Genomic DNA, 20,361 nt, shown 5'->3' on the forward strand with positions numbered 1-20,361 from the left:
AGGACGTTAAGAACTTACTCCTATGCTCATTGTGATTTTTTTTCCTGTTTGCTTTTCCAGAACTATTTTGGGGTCGATTCAAATTGCTATATGTGGGCTTATGTGACAAAAACTTGTGAATTTTCCAAAACTGAAACGAGGCAGCTAAGTAGTGGCTTTCTAATTCTGTCAGGACACTTTTCAATTTGGCCTGCCCCCAGAAAACGCCTGTGCCTCTGTCTTTTCCCCATCACGCTCCCCGGGAGGCTGCAGTGGTGGGCGGGCCTGAGGGATGCAGCTTCTGGGCTGACAGCCCTTTGCAACTAGATACTGGTTGGTGCAATGTGCAGAGCCACTGGGCTTATCCCAAGTGAAGAAGCAGAGCTCACTTTCCTAGTTTTTGCATCTAGGTCCAGTTGTATTATTATATGTTCACTCCTTCCTGATAGCAGGAAGGAAGAAATTTTTTTTTATAAAAGTTGGTTTGAAAAATGAGAATGTAATGTGTGTTTTCCGATAGAGTGGCCACTGTCCACATGTGGCTACCAAGCACCAAAAATTGTGGCTCAGCTGAATTGAGATGCATTTAAGCAGAAAACGTACACCAAACTTCAAAGATTGAACATAAAAGAAAAAAATATCCAATATTAATTTTTATATTGTTCCTGTGGTGAAAAATGGTTATTTTGGCTACATAGAGTTAAGCAAAATAGATGATCAAAATTATTTTTGCCTGTTTCTTTTTCTTTTATTTGACTACTGGGAAATTTAAGATTACAAGTGTTATTGGCCAGCTCTCCTGTAAACAATTGTGTCCACTACCCTTTCCATTACTGTGTACTCTCTCACCTGTATTTTCCCAGAAAATTGACACATGTGGAAGATAAAGTAACTTATGCCCAGTGAAAACTTCTAAAAATTCTCCTTTAGATTCCTAGAACATGTCCTACAACACTCCTCAGTTAATGCTACCAAGTGGTTATTTAGTGGTTAGGTCTATTCTTAAACAACTAATAACTTAAATAACTACTCTTAAATAACGATTGAAGAACTTTATGGTACTGGGTTTTGTTGTTTTTTTTTTTTTTTCCGGGTGGCAGAAATGAGATTTTTGCTTCTGACTTGAGGTTATCAAATCTTCTGTAGCCCTTCTGATGTTAGGGGATGAAAATGAAGACATAATTCCAAACCAGACAAATTGGGATGCACGTGAAGACAGATGCAACAGGCGAGCATGGGCTCTGGAGACGCAGGCGTATCCAAGGCGCCTGCCCCTCATCACTCTCTGTCATCCTGTGGCATTTGGGTAACTTCTTTGAACTTTAATCCTTAGGTCTGCAGAAGGAATGTCAAGCCTTATCTTAAAGGGGGAATTGAGGAGCTCAAACAAGATAATAAAGTCAGTGTCTGGTGCCCTGAGGGGGCTTCCGACATGATTGTGACTATCAAGACATGAATGTCCAGTTCCCACAGACTGAGTCCTGCGAGGGCAGCACTGGACCTTGGAGGCACACTTAGATGTGCACTAGTGCTCTTAAGACCTAACTCAGCTCTTCACTGCACGACCTGGAGAATCCCATCCACCTCGCGGGCCTTGGTTTACCTCTTTGTATAATGCAGCGAAGGGGCTAGAGCCTTCCAGAGAGTGTGCCTGTGGGGCAGGGATTTCATGATGGTAGGTTTTTGGGTCAAGAATGGGTAGATGTCACAGCCAAACTTTTCGAAACATATACTTAGAATGAAATAAGGTTTTCAAAAGGAGAATTCTTTGCAGCCTGACAATTCCCCGTGAGAAACATTTGCAACACTGACTCCTCCAGGAGCAGGAGAGAGGGCCACATTCTCCACATGTTTTTTTTTTTTTTAATCTTAAAATCTTTTTAATGAGCACTTTGACAGAGTAGTTTCCCAGGGAACCCACTTTGGAAACAAGGAATGGGTCTTGCTATGCTCATCATTTTTCCCATCTTAAAGCGATGGGGACGCGTACCTTCAGCAGATTGGAGACAGCAGCCGGCTCCCATGGTGCATTGCTCCCGCAAGGAGGACACTAGGACCTCCAGCTCCTCCAGCCGGTTCAACAGCTCCTTCACATCAGGGGCCGCGGCACAGCCGCAGGCGCGGCGGGGGATGTTGATGCGGTGCGTGAAGACGATCTGATTTTCCCCATCCACGGTGTGCTCCTGGAAGCTTCCGCTGGGCTCTGAGGGTGGGGCCAGGTCCTTCTCCCCACTGGCTGATTCCAGATCCACCGAGCACTGGGACCCCACGGGCAGCTTGATGTTGTAGACGTGGTTGAACACCACGGGCTGGTTCTCCTCCGGCAGGGAGATGTTCACAGCGCTCTGTCTCTTGTGCCGGATGACTTTCTTTAGGACTCCACCTTCAGAAGGGAGGGCCAGCAAAGCCAGGAAGATGCCCGGCAATAATCCGGTCAGGACCCCCATGGCCGAGGGAGGGAGGCTTGGCCCAGGCTCTAGGATGTCAGTCTCAGTAGAACCTGGGATTTAGGAATGCAGAGTAGAATCCAAAATGGTCGTCCCTGATCTCCTGGAAAGAATGACTTCCTACAAATAAACAAAGGAAACAACAAACTTATTAGTACCTAACTGAACCTATTGCATATGAACAATTTTGAGTGAATCTTGGTCTTACATGTCGGGTGCTTGGAGCTTCCTGTGTTTCTTCATTATGCTCTAGTGATGATATAAAATGAACTCTAAAAGAATTTCTGCATTCTTTTTTTTTTTTTTTTTTTTTTATTATTGTTGGTCGTTCAAAACGAATTTCTGCATTCTTGAAGGCACAATTTCACTCACTATTCGACTGTTAGAAATTTAAGGGGAGAGCAGGGTACAGAGGAAAGTGCCGAACATTAGAATGAAGTCAACATGAGTTTGTATCTCACCGAGCTCTGGGTCCTTGGGCAAGTTATATGACTTTTTTTCCTCCTTATTTCATTTTATGTACAGTGAAGACCATAATGGCTAGTGCAGGGTTTAAAAGGATACAAGTATTAAATAGAAATCACTCATGTGGTCATTGATTCCTTCAGTATTTACTGGCCAAACCATCTGAGGGAATTGTTATAGGAATACAAAGGCCACAGTCTCCCAGGAACTGTGTTGTGACTCCTGCCTCCTATTACGGACTCCCCAAACAGAGTTTAACACTATCCACTGGTTCTCTTCTGCCACAGGAGGTGGAAGACAAGGTTGAAGGACACCAGAAGGTAAACTGAGTTTTTATCCAGCTGAGCTTCTTTCTAGTTATGTGGCTGGTGGCATAGCATTCTCTCTCTCTCTCTCTCTCTCTCTCTCTCTCTCTCTCTCTCTCTCTCTCTCTCTCATGCTCAGTTTCCTTTCTTCTTGGTTTATATCTAAAGCCCTCCAAAGTCTAGTTTTTAGAAGAGCTTGAGAAGGAATTCCTGAACCTGTTATTTAAACTGAGATCCACAGCACCAGCTGGCTCAGAAAGGGTGTGCATGAGCCTCTGGTGATTTCTCCAACCCACAAGTACATACAGAATCCCTGCTGAGTTTCCCCAGAATCAGAGTTCTGTGGGGGGCGGAAATAAATACAAGACCAAGTGTCTACTCTTAGCGGACTAAATAATAGGACTAAGAAGAAAATGGAATCATCATTATTTAGGGGACAAAGAAAGGATACAAAGGATTTATACTGTGGGTTTCCAATCTAACTGATTACAGTGCTTGAGAAATTAAGGATAACATGAAATTAAGGGATAACATGAAAACATTATGGAGGACATTTTGCTACTGTGAACATTTGTGACTTTCCTAAGTTTTCTTATTCATCTGCCATGTGGCTATTGACCCATGTGGCTATTGACCCTTATGGGCAATCAGGTAACAGTGGAAAGGCACTTGAGAAATTGAGTGGAAATAGGAAGACGTGGCTAAATTGGGTAGTTTTAATACAGACCAATGCCTTAGATGCAACCACGAATTCACTCATGACCCTCTTTAATCAGAAAGTACACCTAAATCAAGATTATTGAAGAACTTTATTTTTTTTTTGTAATGCTAGAATTGGTACCCAAACACTTGTGTGTGCTATGCAAGAGCTACAACTCCAGTGCTTGCTCTTTGTTTTTTAAACTATTTAAAAAACTGACATTTTCTTATAGGTATGGTCTTCTTACACTTGCAAATTCTAAGTTAGCTACTGATGTCAATAAGCTATGATATTGGGGTTACTAATCCTATAAGAAGTTTTCTACTCTTTATCTCAGAAAGATCTTATCACAATGATAGAATGTATCAACTTGATCACAAATGATCATCTTCTTCATAGGACAGAAAGTCTTTGCAATGCCTGGAGAGGTTTGGCAGCAAGGAACACTGAACTGAGCAGTATTTTTATAGGATTGGGAAGGGATCCAAAGACCTCAAAAGCATCGCTGTGCATTTAACCAAGAGCATCCTACCCCCACCCCCACCGCATCCTAATTTTAATCCTACGATTCGATTCAAGTAGTGACTACTCAGGGCATGTCTACTCCATGGTTAGGAACAAAACCACTTCTAATCATGCTTTCTTATTCAAAAATGTTCCCTAAATAACTAGCTGTGGGTGGGTGATGTAGGGAAGGTCAGTGAATGAAGATTATCCTGAATAGAAGTGCAGGGTACTCTCTTCTCTCAAACTATTATGTCCTTGTCATTTGTTCTCTGATGAATATTGATTAACTGCATGGTCTAGTAGAATGCCTGTTCTGACTAGATTTGCCTTCACAATTCTTTTGCTCCCACCCTTTTCTCTGGATTTCTTAGCTCTTTCTTTTTTTTCCCCCTTGGAAGAAGGGCTGCAGCGGGCCTCACCACAAAATGCTTTTGATTTCACTTAACACCTTTGTCTGTGTTGTTAAACAACCTAGATTTCCATCTAAAACACCCCTAGGGTTGTTGGTTGAGACTCCAAGGCAATGAGTTAGGGAAATTATGCTCAGAGAGTGGGTAGGGTGAAGATTTCTACTGCATATGTGTGATGTGCACTAACACTGTATGGTATTCTTTATCTGATGCTCGGGATTGAACCCAGAGGTGCTTTACCACTAAGCCACACTCCCCAGCTCTTTTAAATTTTTGAGACAGGAACTCGTTAAATTGCTCAGGGTCTTGCTAAGTAACTGAGGCTAGCCTCAAACTTGTGATATTTGTGCCTCAGCTTCCTGAGTTGCTGGCATTAGAGATGTGAGCCACCGTGCCCAGCACAGGGCATGTTATTCTTAAGTGTTGGCTCATGGTAGCCTGAGGGCAGGTTTTATGATTGGGAAAAGATCCATAACATCTTTAGTATTGTGGAAAATGCTTAAGCTTTAGAATCAGAAATACCTGGGTTCAAATGCCACTCCTGATGTGTAGTTTGGGCAAGCTACCTACCTTCTGAGGCACGATCTTATAAGGGAGGGGTCAAACCATGATGAGGGTATCAAGGACATTAAGGATTAGGGATATGTACATAGAGCACTCAGCATGGTGTGGCTCAGAGTAGGCACTCACTAAACAGTAGCTGCTATTTTGTTATCCTCCTGGGAACAAAACCTAACACAAGTCCACACCAATAACCCTTCTTTTGCTTAAGCTGGAGCTTGACCTCCTCCTTGAATCCAGTCCTAAACTCAGCAGCAGCTTGGATCTAGATCAAAGAAGCTGCAGAAATCACTGATGAGCAAGGCGGTCAACCTTGTGAAGATCAATTTACTAGAACTAAAAATATTTATTCCAGAGAGGGAAAATCTCGGCAGCAAATAATGACTGTTAAGAATGCAAACTATTCTCATGTAGACAACTGGCTGGTTTATGTTATATTTTATTTTATTTTATTTTTTTGAGGACAGACCTCGGGAAAATTAAGACTGTAGCTTGGGAGATTTAAATCAGACATGAAGGCTCAAGTTCTGATAGTAGGGCCTTAATGTCATAATGAGCAAATGTTCTACAGAGGCTCCTTAAAAGACACACTGGATTCTTATCTTTATGGTAAATGACTGGTAATGAAAGGTCTGGGAAACATCTTGTAGGAGGAAGAACTACAGACCTGTGCTTATTTACTTTGTAGCTGGGAAAACCAGGATCCAGGTGGGGGCAGGGTCACCGTTACAAATCCTAGAGAAGTAGGAGCTGGCTTGTCTCTGTGTCCCCAAAAGACAGAACAAGTGCAAATGTGGGGGTCTAAATTGGGGGTTGGTTGCAAGTAGTAAAAAAAAAAAAATTAGCATACTAGGAGAAAGATTCTGCTGGGCAAGCTGTTTGGTGGCTAACCTTTTGGAAGCTGCGTGGAATAAACTAAGGGTTATTTTTAGGCACCTCACCACAGGACAAAGACCATTGCCAGAGAAAGGAATCAACAAGCTTTGAAAATTTCCTTGGTCACAGCTGGATAATAAACAATAAGCGATTTCATTCTTCGATAAAGATAAAACTTCCCACTGGCTAGAGTCATATTTCAGAATCAGTTCCTTATGACTTCATTTTTCGTAGCCTGTGCAATATATTTATCTGAGTGAGTTAGGTATGCATGTGAAATATCCTAGGTTTGGAAGGACAAGCCTGATTCCTAGTGTTTAAAAATGCAGATGATTTTGTTTCCACATCATTTTGGAAGCACACGAGGCAGCTTACACCAACATTTTTTTCTGGCTTACAGACCAGAGAATTTTATTGTGCCCAGTCATTCAAGCATAGAGTTGCTTACATGGACGTTCTTAAATGTTCTAGAAATTCCTCACCCCTTGTCCTTCCCAACTTCCATAAATTCCTTCTTGGAATGTGTCAGAGAGAGAAAGAAGCCAGGAAACAGCTTTAAGTTGGATTTTTTTTTTTCCCGAGGACATTTGATCTCTACAGTTCAATGAGTCCAGCACAACCTGAGTCATAAACTAATTGAGAAATCTCTAAATGACAAACCAAAGACCTCCTGAGCCCCAGGTGTTTGAATTCCAGCACTGAAAAGCAGTTATCCACTTAGGTAAGTAGCATGGTGCAGGGTTACCAGGTCTCGATTCTAAGGAAGTTGGAGTTGGCTTGACTCCATGGCCCCAAAGGATACAAGATGCACAGTGAAGCCAGTTGTCATCCAAAGTCCTAAGAATTCATTTTTTTAAATGAATTCAACAGAGATGAGGGGAATGAATGAAATAACAGGCTATGGGACAGCCCAGGGCTGGTGCAGTGTTTCAGAGATTCATGATGGACAGGTCTTGGTCTCCATGAGTTCACAGTCCACTAAAGGAGGCAGATATGTCAACAGATCCTTACTGGAAAGAGTGATAAGTGCCCAAACTGACAAACAGCCAAGAAGAGTCTGTGTGATGCTTGAGAATGTCTGCTCTAGAATCAGGTAAATACTGGTGGATCTTGTTTCTGCCACTTGATATTAGTTTGCACCATATGAAGTTGCCATTGTTTTAGGTCAAAAGTGTCTGGGTAGTGGCAACTCCATATGATTCCAGCTAGTAACTATGACCTTGGATTTGGAACCTTGCCTCCCGGAGCCTCAATTTTCCTAACTATAAAATGGCAACACTGATACCAATTCCACAATAAGGTTCTTTCAACTGCAATGGAGGAGAAACTTGAATAAATGAGATATTGGGTGTGCAACACTTAGTAGCTAATACTTAAAAAGAAGGCAGTTTTGGTAACTACTGTGCATAATTTCTCTGTCTTTTTCTATGGAGAATGCAGTTAGCAGAAGCTAGTCTCCGATGGGTGAGAGATTCATAAGAGAATTTAGGAAAGCCTTCACTTCACTTTAAAAAGACCATCTCTCCCCCCACCCCACCCCAAGAAAATCCCACTGTTGCTTTTTCCGTTTCAGTTAGTGAAGTAGCAGGGATACTCTGGAATCCTTGGGAGGGTGAGGAGGTGAGGGCTACCACCCTCATACCTACCACACTGTCCTCCTAGTCTGTCTGGCCTTAGTCAGTAGCAGGGTAAGCAAGTCAATGAGCCTGGGTGGGGCCCTCTTCTTTTCTGGGAGGTCAGTCCTCTGGCCAAGGCCTTTCAGGGGCAGTGCTGCTACTGGGATATTTCTCCATGTTGCCAAGCCCGGAATTTCTCCAGAACAGATTGCCTGTGGTTTAGTCTTTCAGGACTGTGCGTCTAACGGGAAACATTTGGCCCAGCTTCTCAGCACTTTCCATACCCAGACAGAAGTCAGATGATAGAATCAAAATCACACTTCAGCAGCGCTTAGAAGCAACTGGAGAAGATCACTGAGTCTAGTGGTGGCAAATCAGTGGCATCTGGATGACTCATTCTAATCCACGTGGCAGATATCACTAATCAATAGGGAAATACTTCTGGGGAGCCCTTCTTGATATTTATTCTGAACCCATCACTCCAGGCAGCCACATCCAGTCAGGTAGGGGTAGTATTTGACACGAAACTTGTCTGCTATTGCATCTACTTATTTAGGAGAATAAGAACTGAAACACCCAAAGAGAGTCACCCAGGAAATGAGTGAATAAAGCAGATATTCTAATCCAGAGGTCCTGCCTCTCTGCCTCTTGGCCAAGGTATGTGATTGTAGTCTATCTTTTCCTTATACCACTGGGAGGCCTCCAAACACAGGTGCATATCACAACCCAGAGACTAAGCTAGGTAGGTTCTAGGGAACAAATTGAAGCAAATTTTGTCATGTATATATCTGAATATGTCACAACAGATTCCACTATTACATATAATTATAGTGCACTAATAAAAACATTACAATGTCTGCTAAAGGGCTGGGACTTTAGCTCAGTGGCAGTGTGCTTACCAGCATGGGTGAGGCACTGGGTTCGATCCTCAGCACCACATAAAAATAAATAAAATAAATGTATGCTATCCTTCTACAACTAAAATTTTTTTTTAATTTTAAAAAATAAAATGTAACCAGTCATTTTGAAAAAATCTGCTAAGACAATAGATTTTCAATTATCTTCCCCCACACACACATACACACACACACACACACACACAAACACACACACAGGTGTGAAATGATGCATGTGTTAATCATTTGAATCTGGTAACCATTTTACAATGTCTTACGAATATCAAATCATTATGTTACTTGCCCTTATTTGTCAATTATCACTCAGTAAACCTGGGGAAAACATTTAAAAAATGTATATGAAAGTTTTCCACTAATTCTTAGCCTGAGGTCACTGCAAGGGTCTCCAGAGAGAAATATCAGGGGTAGGAACCTGGCAAGCATGTGTGTTAAGAGATTTCTAGACTTCTTGGTGCTGGAGGGTTTTCATTTCGACATTCCTCCATCCACCCATCCGTCCCATCTTTTCTATCTGTAAAATGTCAACTCTGATCCCAATTCCACAATAAGGTTCTTTCAACTGCAATGTACATATTTATTAAATACCTGCCATATGCCAGGCCCTAAGTTAATGGCACAAAAATGGAGAAGAAAAATTGTATCCTCTATAATAACAGAGCTTATAATTTCCTCCTGCAGAGTCACAAAATGCAGTTGCTGAAAATATTTCTTGGTTCAAACCTACACATGCCAGGTTCTTGGGTTTGTAGAATTAAAGAATGAACACATGCTTTCATTTTCCTGATGGAACTAGTGTAATTGGCTCTGTGATCTCTTTAAAGGTAAGATGTATCAAGGAATTCATCACAGCCTCAATTCTATAGTTGGCTCATTTCTGCAGGAGTTACCAAGACAGGCCTCCCTCCTTTCCAGGAGATCTAGTCAATCCCCCAGGAACTCCTGGGAGCCCAGAGCTTCACTTGGAGACAAGCTTTCTGTATGACCAAAGTAAGCTCCACCAGCAGGAGGTGGACTGGCCAGGCCTCGACACAATCAGTTTGGGTATGAAGGAAGTTTCTTGGCTTATCACTAGTAACCTTTCCAATTTTATCACAGTATCTCTTGTTCATTAAGTTTAGACCTCTCTCCTGAATTTTGATCTTTACTATGTATCTTAACTTCTTGGAGAATCTTGGCCCTTATGGGACCACGCAGTGGAAAGGGCAACCAGTTGAAGAACAGGAAGAGGAACGCTGAGCCAGTTCTGCTAACCACTCATTGTGTGACCTTGGGCAAGGGACATCTGCTCATTGTCTCCAGTTCTCCCGTAGAATAAAGCAATGTGCGGCTCCATTCTAGATCATCTTTGGTCCTAGTGACCCATGGCTTTTTGTTAACTTGGCAATATTTCTATCAAACTTAATTTGGGTGTCACTTTAGATTCAAGCCAAATAGCCACTATTAAGTACAAAACTCCCCCAAATATTGAATGTGTCTTTCCTATGTTGTTTGGCCCAAGCCTTGGCGAAGCATTGGGACTCCCTCCCTTGTACTCCTTGAACCGAAGTTTCCTTACCAACCAAATTAAATCCACAAATCTTAATCCATAAAATATTTCCATCCAGACACAATAATGAGATTCATATTTGTGGTTTAGTGTACCTAAGAAAAGCTCAGATGAAATATGACTAGATCCATTGATACATTCAGACCACAAACGGCCCCGGTAAGGTCTGGTTTTAATTTTTGAAGTAAAACTGCTGCAGAGCACTTGCTTTCTCTTTTCTATTTCTTGCCTGGACAGAAAAGAAAACAAAAAGTGGGTCTGACCTAGTGGCAACTATATAGATTCCTGGAAAATTCTGAAAAAAATTGTTTCAAAAATAGATTTGAGTTCATTTCCCAATGGAACAATGACCTCTTCCATTTTGTCCTTCGTCCAGTATTTTAAGAGATCTAGTTGGCCCTTTCACACGTCTTGGGAAACAGGTTCTCAAGTGCTTGAGCCAAGGTTAAGAAATTAAAGAGATTTATCTGGGAAGGACAGGTTACAGACACAGCTCAACGTAGGAGCTGGGGAGGGTGGATGTATGCGTCAAATATTTGGCATAGCAGGACTAGAAAGGTTTGGAAATCTTTTCCTACCCAACTCGCTGATATTCAGATGCATGGAATTCTGCTTGAGTGAGATGTACCTCAGAGGGAGCCAGATGGAAGCTTGGACAATTACAAAAGCCTGCAGGAATCAAGTTCAGTAAAGTTTGTAGACCTTGAGAGAAGTGGAGACTCCTGGATAGAGTTGATAACTCCTGAAATGAAAATAGGCCTCTAAGACTGTTAGCAGGAACATGGACTCTCAGGGAAAGCTAAGACTTCTCCGGGAATTGATTTGTATGATTTCAAATATACTTTCATTGTCTACTTTTCCTTTCTCAAAAGGGGATCATTTCAATGCTACGATAATAACTCACATTGATTAAGCACATCTGTGCTTCATGTGCCTGATGCGGATTATCTAACTGATGCCCCTCCAGGACCTCTGGGGTCTTTTGCTGAAAGATGAGGAAACAGAGGCTCAGAGGGCTCCAGGTTACACAGCTAGAACGGGAGAGCAGGGATTTCACTCAGTGGACTGACTCACGGGCTAGGGACTGCGTTCTTAACCATCAGCTTTACTGCGGCATTTTAATAATGTCAAAGACTGGCTTGCATGACTGAGTTCAAAGGACTGACTTCAAAAGGACCAGCGTTGGGGTCCTGAATAACTACTAGCAATGGAAATCTTTATGATTTACAGACGGTGCAGGAAAAACAGTGCAAGGGCCTGAAAAAGAGAGATACGTCTAATCCTTGACTTGGGCTTAATTTAACTGTGTAACTCTAAGCGGCTGTTTCTGAAGTGTAATCTACATGTTGAGAGGTATTAATGCGGGGGGGAAAAAGGATTTCCTAATTAAACATGTTTGGAAAATGCTATTTGAAAACCAAATATTATTTTAAGCCAAACAAATTACTCAGCTTTGTTTTCTTCAGGATTTTCCAGGGTCTTTTAAGTGTCCTTGTTCATGGAAATCTCTAAGAAGGGGACAGTTTATGTAATGTTTCTCAAACTCATTCAATTATTTTGTGTCTAAGTACATCACAGATTAGGTTTGGCAGCACATAATGGTAAGTGCTGGGGTAGAACAAATCCTAGGCCCTTTCTCCTTTCATTTCCCAGTGGATAAGACTTACCTATGTTTGACCCAACTTTGATAAAGTGTGAATCCCTAGGCTGGATGATCTCAAAAAGTTTAAACCAAGCTGGGTACAGTGGCGCAGGCCTAAAATCCCAGTAGCTCAGGAGGTTGAGACAGGAGGATCGTGAATTCAAAGCCAACCTCAGCTACAGCGAGGCACTTAACAACCAGGGAGACCCTGTCTCTAATAAAATACAAAATTGGGCTGGGGATGTGGCTCAGTAATTGAGTGCTCCTGAGTTCAATCCCTGGTACCCACCCCCTAAAAAAAAAAAAAAAGTTTAAATAAAGAGTGAGGAAAATAAGCTAGCATTTATTCTGTGCCTGGTACTTCACAGATGCCATTTTATCACAATGCCAACTCCATGCCTCAGGGGACGCTGCTTGTACTTTCCTAGTACAAGGACTGCAGGCGACAGAAGGTTAAATAAGTTGCCCAGTCAGAAATCACTTGAAGAAGAATTAAGAACCCAGTCTCATACTTCCAAACCCTAAGCTCTTTCTGCTATACCAAGTTGTCTTTGAAGTACGAGTCATTTTTTTGATTTAAATAATTAATATTTATATAATAACTACCAGAGGGAAACTCAATTTCATTAATGTAAATAAAGTTGATGGATTCCTAACATGGGACAGTGTGGAGGGTGGAGATGGGAAGCTGGGGTGCATGCAACAATTTTATGTACAGTTTTAAACTGGAGAGGAGGGCACAAGATCAAGTACTGAAATATCTGTCTTGGGTAAATCTTGAAAGCCCCCAGAGAACAGCTGCTCTCCTTCAGTCTGGCCTAGTGAGGTTAATAACCCAGAGGAAGGGAAAGTGAGAATCAGCAGACGGAGAGCTTAAATATCTGTCCTTTTTGGAAAATCAGCTCTTATATCTAAAAAAAAATATGGCCTCTAAGGTATCAGTCAAGTCTGAAAGTATTTCAGCAAATCTGAAAATTATCACTTCCATTTCTGAAAGGAAGGATTTACATGTCCAAACAAGAAGTAAGGAAAAGGGAGATGGTTCCTTCTAGATGGAATCACTGAGTTCATCGTATGGCAGGAAAGTCAAGAAATTTATCCAGAGGAAAAAAAATCAGATGAACAAATTGAGAATGAATGAAACAACCCAACTCTCTTGTCATTCTTCTAAGCTTCCTCCAGGCATAGAGTTTGGCATCATGTGGTTGGAGAGGGGACTTACTAGATGAACCTTTGCTTCAACTTCAATCTCTTTATATAATAATATACACCTTGCTTGGTTATGGTGACTGGAAATTATATATTAAAAAAATTATTATGCTGACCAGCAGTGGCCAGTAAACATTTTCTTGAAGGACCAGAGAATAAATATGCTAAACTTTGTGGTCAGATGATCTCTGTCACAACTATTCTATTACTATAGATAAAACAGCTATGGATAATATGCAAATTAGTGAGCATGGCTAGATTTCAGTAAAACTTTATTTACAAAAATAGGCTACCTCTTCATAGTTTGCTGACATCTTATTGTTATTTGATAAACACTACTATTCTAAACCCAAATATAAACTGACCTGGATAAGAAGGAAACAAACATGCTATCGAGTGCCTATTATATAGTTATACCTGTTTTGTGCCAAACCTTACACTAAGTGCTATTTGTTCGTGCTATCATTCGTCATGACAAACCGGTGAGATAGTTATTGCTATACCTGTTTGGAGATGAAAATGCGCCTCAGGGAGCTTTAGCAACTGTCTTATGTGGCTCTCGAATGTGTGCTTTCAACTACACCGAGCTGACCTCTCAAGCAACTTCCTTCAGTTCCTGTAAAGTGAAAACTTTAAATTTGCACTGCTTAATAAACAGATCAGAGTCCAAGAGGTTCAACTTCACCTTTCAATTTCTAGACTTCCAGCAGCAATCTGGAGGCTGTCATATGACCTGTGTCTTTCTTCCAAACTTCTGGCTGGATCTTGTTTTATACACTTCCTCTCTGGAGAACGTGTAAGCCAAGGTGTATTGTTTGCAAATGCTTATAAGCTTCTGGGCATATGTTGGCAAGTTTCCTTTGGCCCAGAAGGAGTTTGAGGATCTGCCTAGGTCTGGCTGTGCTCACTGATTATCTTAGCCAAAGGGAGTTGCTAATTAGGATGATACCCTGTGAGTCTCCACGTCTAGAGTTTGGTTTTCCTGCCCTGGGCATGCCTGTTTGGGCTCAAGTGGTGTGGCTGTTTACTGTAGATTTAGATGAGTGAGAACAGGTTTATAGACCCTTTAAAACCCATGACCCTGGACTTCATGGTAGGGTTGCCCAGGCTACGTTTCAAGATATTTGCAGGCAGGTGTCCTGAAGGTATCTGTAGTCATAAAGGTGTCCTGAGAGTATCTGTGGTCAGATAGGTGTCCGAAGGGTATCCATGGTCATATCAGTATAGGGATACTGGCTTCATCAAAGTTGAACAAATTAACTGCTGCAGGATTTCTCAGGTCATGCACTCTACTTGCCCAAAACTTCCATTATCTTTCAATCACACACAAAATAAAATCCAAACTCCTAGTCAACTGTCTACAGAGCTCATTCTCCATTTCATTCAGACACTTCCAAGTCCCACTGTATCTGAAAGAGCACCCTCTGACATTCCACCAAACACTGTTCCCTTACCTTGTTTGACATTTCTTCTTAGCCTCTTGAAAGGGAACCATAAGTTTGATTCCTTTATCTTGTCTATCTTCCCCATGTGACAGTCTGAATATTTATGGACCTCCAAAAATTCATACGCTGAAACTAATTACTAATATGTGACCATATTAGCTGGTGGAAACTTGGGGAAGTAATTGAGTCATACGGGTAAGGCCTTCATGAATGAGATTAATTAGTGCTCTTATAAAACAGGCCCCAGAGAGTTTCCTTGCCCCTTCTGCCATGTGAGGACATACCTGGAAGGTTCCACCTATGAACCAGAGAGTGGACTCCCCCAGGCATTTTATCTGTAGCCTGCACAGCCTCCAGAACTGGCAGCAATGGATTCCTGCTGTTTTTAAGCCACTCGGGTTTGTGGTATTTGTTTTAGAAGCCTGTGTGGACTGGGCCACGCCACCTCATATTAGCTCTGTGAATAAAGGAACTTTCCTGTCTCGTTTTCTAGTGTAATGTCAGCCCTGGGAACTATATTTTGAAGGGACATATGAGCTGAGTTTCCAAGATCAGGACAGTGTCAAGTGTTCTCCCAAGTCATGTGGCCTGAGAACACTCTTTCAGGTATACCTCATGAGAATGCTCTCTCACAGGACACACTGTTGAGAACAGATTCTCTAGTGGGGTCTTATCACTAAGAACAATTTCAATGATGAGTAACCACAGCAATGATGGCCACCAATCTTCCCTATGAAGGTTTGTGAGTTTTGTGCTAAACAATGGACTTGCGCTATGTCATTCAACCATCACAATGACCTTGTGAAATAAGTGCTATCATTGGCCTTATTTGAGGAAACTGGAGCATGGAGAAGTTAACTAACCCAGCCATCACCCAGCGAGCAAATGTCTTTGGAACCCAGAGCTTTCTGGTGCCACATTCATATTCTTAACCATCATTCATTCCTCTCCATTGGCTGTGAATTTCTCTGTGTCCGGAGATAGAATGCTCTCTGTCCCCATCCATTCCCTGAGCCCATTCATTCCTCCCACTACTTGTTGACTGAGCCTTGTTATAGCCTCAGCTATTCAGCCACCTCTAGTGACTCAGCCTTCAATTCCCAGACAGGCCTCCTCTGTCCTTGGTACTGGTTTTTCCAAATCCCAAGCAATGCATGCTTTCATCCTGGGAGCCACCTCTGAAAGTGAGGACATTCCTTAAAGTCTCTGTTCTGAGACCTTTTCCTGTCCCAAGGCTGGGTTGGCTTTCTTCTGTCATATGTTATGCCATCCCTCTACATAGTTGCAAGCCCAGAGGGTGAAGCATTAAAAACAGCTTCAAGCTCTGGGCTTTCTGAATAAACACTGGAGAGAAAGGGGGTGTCCACATTCAGGACACAGTGATAGCTCCTGCTGGTTGCTGAAGGTTAATTTTATTCAAGTTGTGTTTAGTTTCAAATAAACCAGAAAAGTTCTGTCGGGAAGGGTTGACCTATGAGTGGACAGGCAATTCCAGGACAATAATGAGGATGATGTGGAAAACCATGGGGTGGAGTGGGATGGCAGGAGAGGAGTATCTAACCTACCTGGAGGAGGTGGTACCTGAACTAAAGGTTGAAAGGATAACATGAGTAGGTGAAAAATATAGAGAAGGGCATTCTCGGCAAGAGGAAATAGTATTTGCAAGGACATGAAAAGTATAAAACAGTTGGTGTGGAAAATTGAACAATGGGGTCTGTGTTATGGTTTAGATATTAGGTATCCCCCAAAAGCTCATGTGTGAGACAGTGCAAGAAGGTTTAGAAGAGAACTGATTGGTTTATGAAATGCTTGACACAATCAGTGAATTAATTCCCTGATGGGATTAACTGAGGGGGAGCTGAGGGCAGGTGGGGTGTGGCTGTGAAAGGATAAAAGAAACTAAAGTTAAAATGTAAAGGACCAGGTATTGTTGAGTTTCTAAGCTACACTAAAAGCCTGAAATTCCTGTAGCTGTTAAGACAATCCTGGGACTGCCCATTAGATATGTGTCGAAATCCCCCCTGACCACCTAGTTGCTTAACAACCTGGACCCAGTACAGCTCAGCACGTATGCACCCCAGGGCCTAAACCAATCAATTTGAATGTATACCCCACTCTAGGATTGACCAATCACCCCCGCCCGACCTGTTCCCACCAATGAATGTGCTAATCATGTTTCAGAGTTGTTGTTCTACTTTCCCCGCAACTCATGGTGATTTGCTCTGATGTATGCAAAGCCCCCGCCCTCCCCAAAAAGTGTACTTAAGCACTGTTTAACCCCTGCTCGGGGCTCTGGGCTGCTTTCCCTTCTTGAGTGAGCACAGAGCCCCAGCGTGCTGGATCTTCAATGAACCCCTTTTGCTGTTGCATGAGACGGTCTCTTGGTGGTCTCTTCCTCCGGGTCGTTCACTGGTACCTTACAGCTGGAGGAGGCGGTTCTCTGGGGTGTGACTCTGGGGTGTATATTTTGTATCTGGTGAGCAGAGTCAGTCTCTGTCTATCTGTCTGTCTGTCTCTCTCTCTCTCTGTCTCTCTTATGTCTCATAATCATGTGAGCTGCTTCTCTTCACCACACTCTTCTGACCTGATGTTCAGGTTCACCCCGAGCCCTGAGGAATGGAGCCAGCTGCCTATGAACTGAGACCTCTGAAACCGCTAGCCCCCAAATAAACTCTTCCTCCCCTACAATTGTTCTGGTGGGGTCTTTTAGTCACAGCAGAGTAAAAGCTGACTAGAACAGTCTGTTTGGAGACCAGAGTTCAGGTCATGGAAAACCTAGCATGCCAGGTTAGGGATCTGAATTTTTCTCATGGGCAGAAAAGAAGCATGTGGAAATCTTTCGGTTTAGAAATATCACATCAACTTCCTAGGCAAAGGCTGAGGGGAGATTAAAGGGGCGTCACTGTGACCTGCAAAAAGGAAGCTGCTTCAGTGGCCCCCTGGGGCAATGCCAGGGGCTGACCTTGGAGGTGAGAATGGATGGGCTGGGGAGGCTGTGAAGGATGCACTGGTCAAGGCAGCAAGATCTACAAAATTTTGCATATGGGGAGTGTCAAGGAAAAGGAACCGGCTCCAAGGTTTTCAACTCCATTGTACCTATGGAGAAGGACAACTTTTGTTGCCTTGAATGTCTTGCCTTTAAATTAAATATATTTGGAGTCATTTCCTTGGGGGGACCTTGCCCTGGGGTAACATTCAAAAGAAATCAGGGATACCTAATGAACTATGATATCAATGCAAAACACTCATATATGGAGATGGAGAAATCAAACACAGTCTGCTCAGTGGCTGCCATAATTATTGACTATACATCAGCAGAAGTACTGACAGATGGAGTGAAATTGTCACTGATAAGCAGTTGCCAGAATATTGGTGACATTAGAGTGTTAGAGCCATGGCAAGCAGGTAAGGATGGCCTCATAGATAACTGCTTCCTGATAGTCCCATATCTATGTAATCACCTTCTCTTGATTGTGGTATGGCCTAATGACTTGTTTGTTGCCAACAGCATAAGATTAAGGCGATAGAATGTCACCTTCCTGATTAGGTTTCAAAAGAATGTGATGCCCCTCTTGCTAGCAGACATTCTCTCTTTTTTCTTTCTTATTGGCTTTGATGAAATTAATGGCCTTGTTGAAAGAGGCCCACGTGGCAAGGAACTGAGGGTGGTCTCAGACCTATAGGCAGCAAGGAAGTGAGGCCCTCAGTCTAATAGACCTTGAGGAATTGAATCAAGCCAACAACTACATATGTGAGCCTGGAAGTTCATCATTCTCCACTTGAGCCTTCAGATGGGACCTGAACCGCGGCCAGCACTGTGACGGTAGCCAAGAGCAGAACATCCAGTTAAGCCATGCTCAGATTCTTGAACAACAGAAGCCATGAGATAGTCTGTGTGTGTTGTTCTAAGCCACTAAATTTTGCGATAATTTATTATGTAACAATAAATAACTAATACAGAATTATTAGTTATCCTTGGCTAGTCCATGTGAGCTAAGGCTGCCTAGAGAATAGGACCGTTCATTTATCTTTTCTCAGAGAATGTATGAGTTCTGCAGCTTTTTATATTGTCCCTGGCTTCCAAGAGCAAGAGTCAGAAGACCTAGGATTCCACCCTGACCCTGATGCCAACTGGCACAAGATCTTTCCCTTCTCCATGTCTCAGTTTCACCATTTTTAAAAGAAGGACGTTAAACTGGGCCAGCACTTTGTAAAAACATTTTTTTTTTTTTTGGCCACAAAATCTTTCCACCAAATGAAATTTCATGAGGAAGCTCAATGTACAAAACAGATAAAAATGGAGGAACTTCAGTTGAAATAAAGTTGAGGTCCCTGCTATGCTTCCACATCACCAGTCACTTCTGGGGGGCTTTTGAATTCTGCCTGCAAATTCCTGGTTTAGAGGCTGCCCATAAATGGGCTTATGGGCAGCCTCTAAACCAGGAAAAAAAAAAAAATATATATATATATATATATATATATATATATATATACACACACACACACACACACACACACATATACACAAATATGTATATTTTTATATATAAATTTATGTATATATAATGTATATAAATTTAAATTTATAAACATATATATAAATTTATGTGTATATATGTATTTATATATGAAATATATAAAGAGTTATAAAAGATATACATATATATATATATATATATATATATATATATATCTCCCATCTTTATATGAGAACTCTTTTATAATGTCTCTGCATCAAGCTACTTTAAGTGACCATCTAAGACCCATAGCATCTCAGAGAGTTGAGAGTTGACTGAGGACTTTGTTCCTCTGGGGTCTGGTGCACCTGACTTCACTGGACCTCTTTTTGGTTTTCCAGGCTTTCCAGAGGTGGATTCCCTCTATTGAACCAAAGCTCCTTAGACCTTTACCTCCACCAGACTCTCTCCTTCTCAGGTGGAAAGTCATGGTTTCATTCTCCGAACACACTCATCTTTTTAAAAAATACATTATTTTGTGTCTTGATGACTATACTGGACACCATGTTCCCAAGGGTCTCTTGCTGCCAGGGGATCCACTGGAGTTTGGATCTCCCCTTCTGCCCAAGATGTGTTGCTTCTGCAGGTGAGGCCACATGCACTTACGTGGCACTGTATATGCATCATACACTGCTGATTGCCAGGGTTTCCCTGAGCTGCATCTGTAGGTTTAGAGCCTTCAACAAAATATTCAATAAGTTTTACTCATTATTCATATCTCTGTCATTGTTTTTAACCTACCACGTATGACTTTACCCTTCTATACACTCTCTGGGTAGTAAAATTTGAGTTCTTCTACTCCTCCATAGTATCCCTTTGCCTGACATCTGCCATTAGAAGTTCAATGGTTTTTACTCTCTCTATCTACCCTTTAAAAATGTAAACATATCTCTAGCAAGTAGCCTATTGTCACCAATCTTTTTTTTTTTTTTTTAACCTGGGAAATGGGAATAATTCCCTAGCATCCATGAGGCACAACGAGAGAAGCACCATTTGGGATGTTGGGCCTGTCTGGGGAGGACCATAAAGCCACCATTTTCAACTTTATGCAAGTGACCACCTTTCTAGGCCTCAGTAACTGTATCTGTAAATTAATAGCTAAGTACGGGGAATATCTGTAGTGAAGCACATAAATTTGTAAATCCATGAGTATCTTTGGGAAAAGCAGACCTTGCAGGCTGGGATATAGCTCAATGGTGGAGTGCCTGCCTGGCAGACA

At 42.0% G+C, this 20,361-nt stretch overlaps 1 protein-coding gene across 12 annotated transcripts in view; it reads right to left on the minus strand.

The window, feature by feature from the left end:
* Tnc (tenascin C) overlaps positions 1–20,361 on the minus strand; it is an 84,384-nt gene that overhangs the window by 58,220 nt on the left and 5,803 nt on the right. For all 12 annotated transcript variants that reach the window (XM_078048061.1, XM_078048059.1, XM_078048062.1 and 9 more), the window contains exon 2: positions 1,970–2,546. In XM_078048061.1, the coding sequence (XP_077904187.1) occupies positions 1,970–2,426 (457 nt within the window). In that variant the 5' untranslated portion in view covers positions 2,427–2,546. The remainder of the gene's footprint in view (positions 1–1,969; positions 2,547–20,361) is intronic.

Source organism: Ictidomys tridecemlineatus, chromosome 4 (genome assembly GCF_052094955.1).
Source record: "Ictidomys tridecemlineatus isolate mIctTri1 chromosome 4, mIctTri1.hap1, whole genome shotgun sequence".
NCBI lineage: Eukaryota > Metazoa > Chordata > Mammalia > Rodentia > Sciuridae > Ictidomys > Ictidomys tridecemlineatus.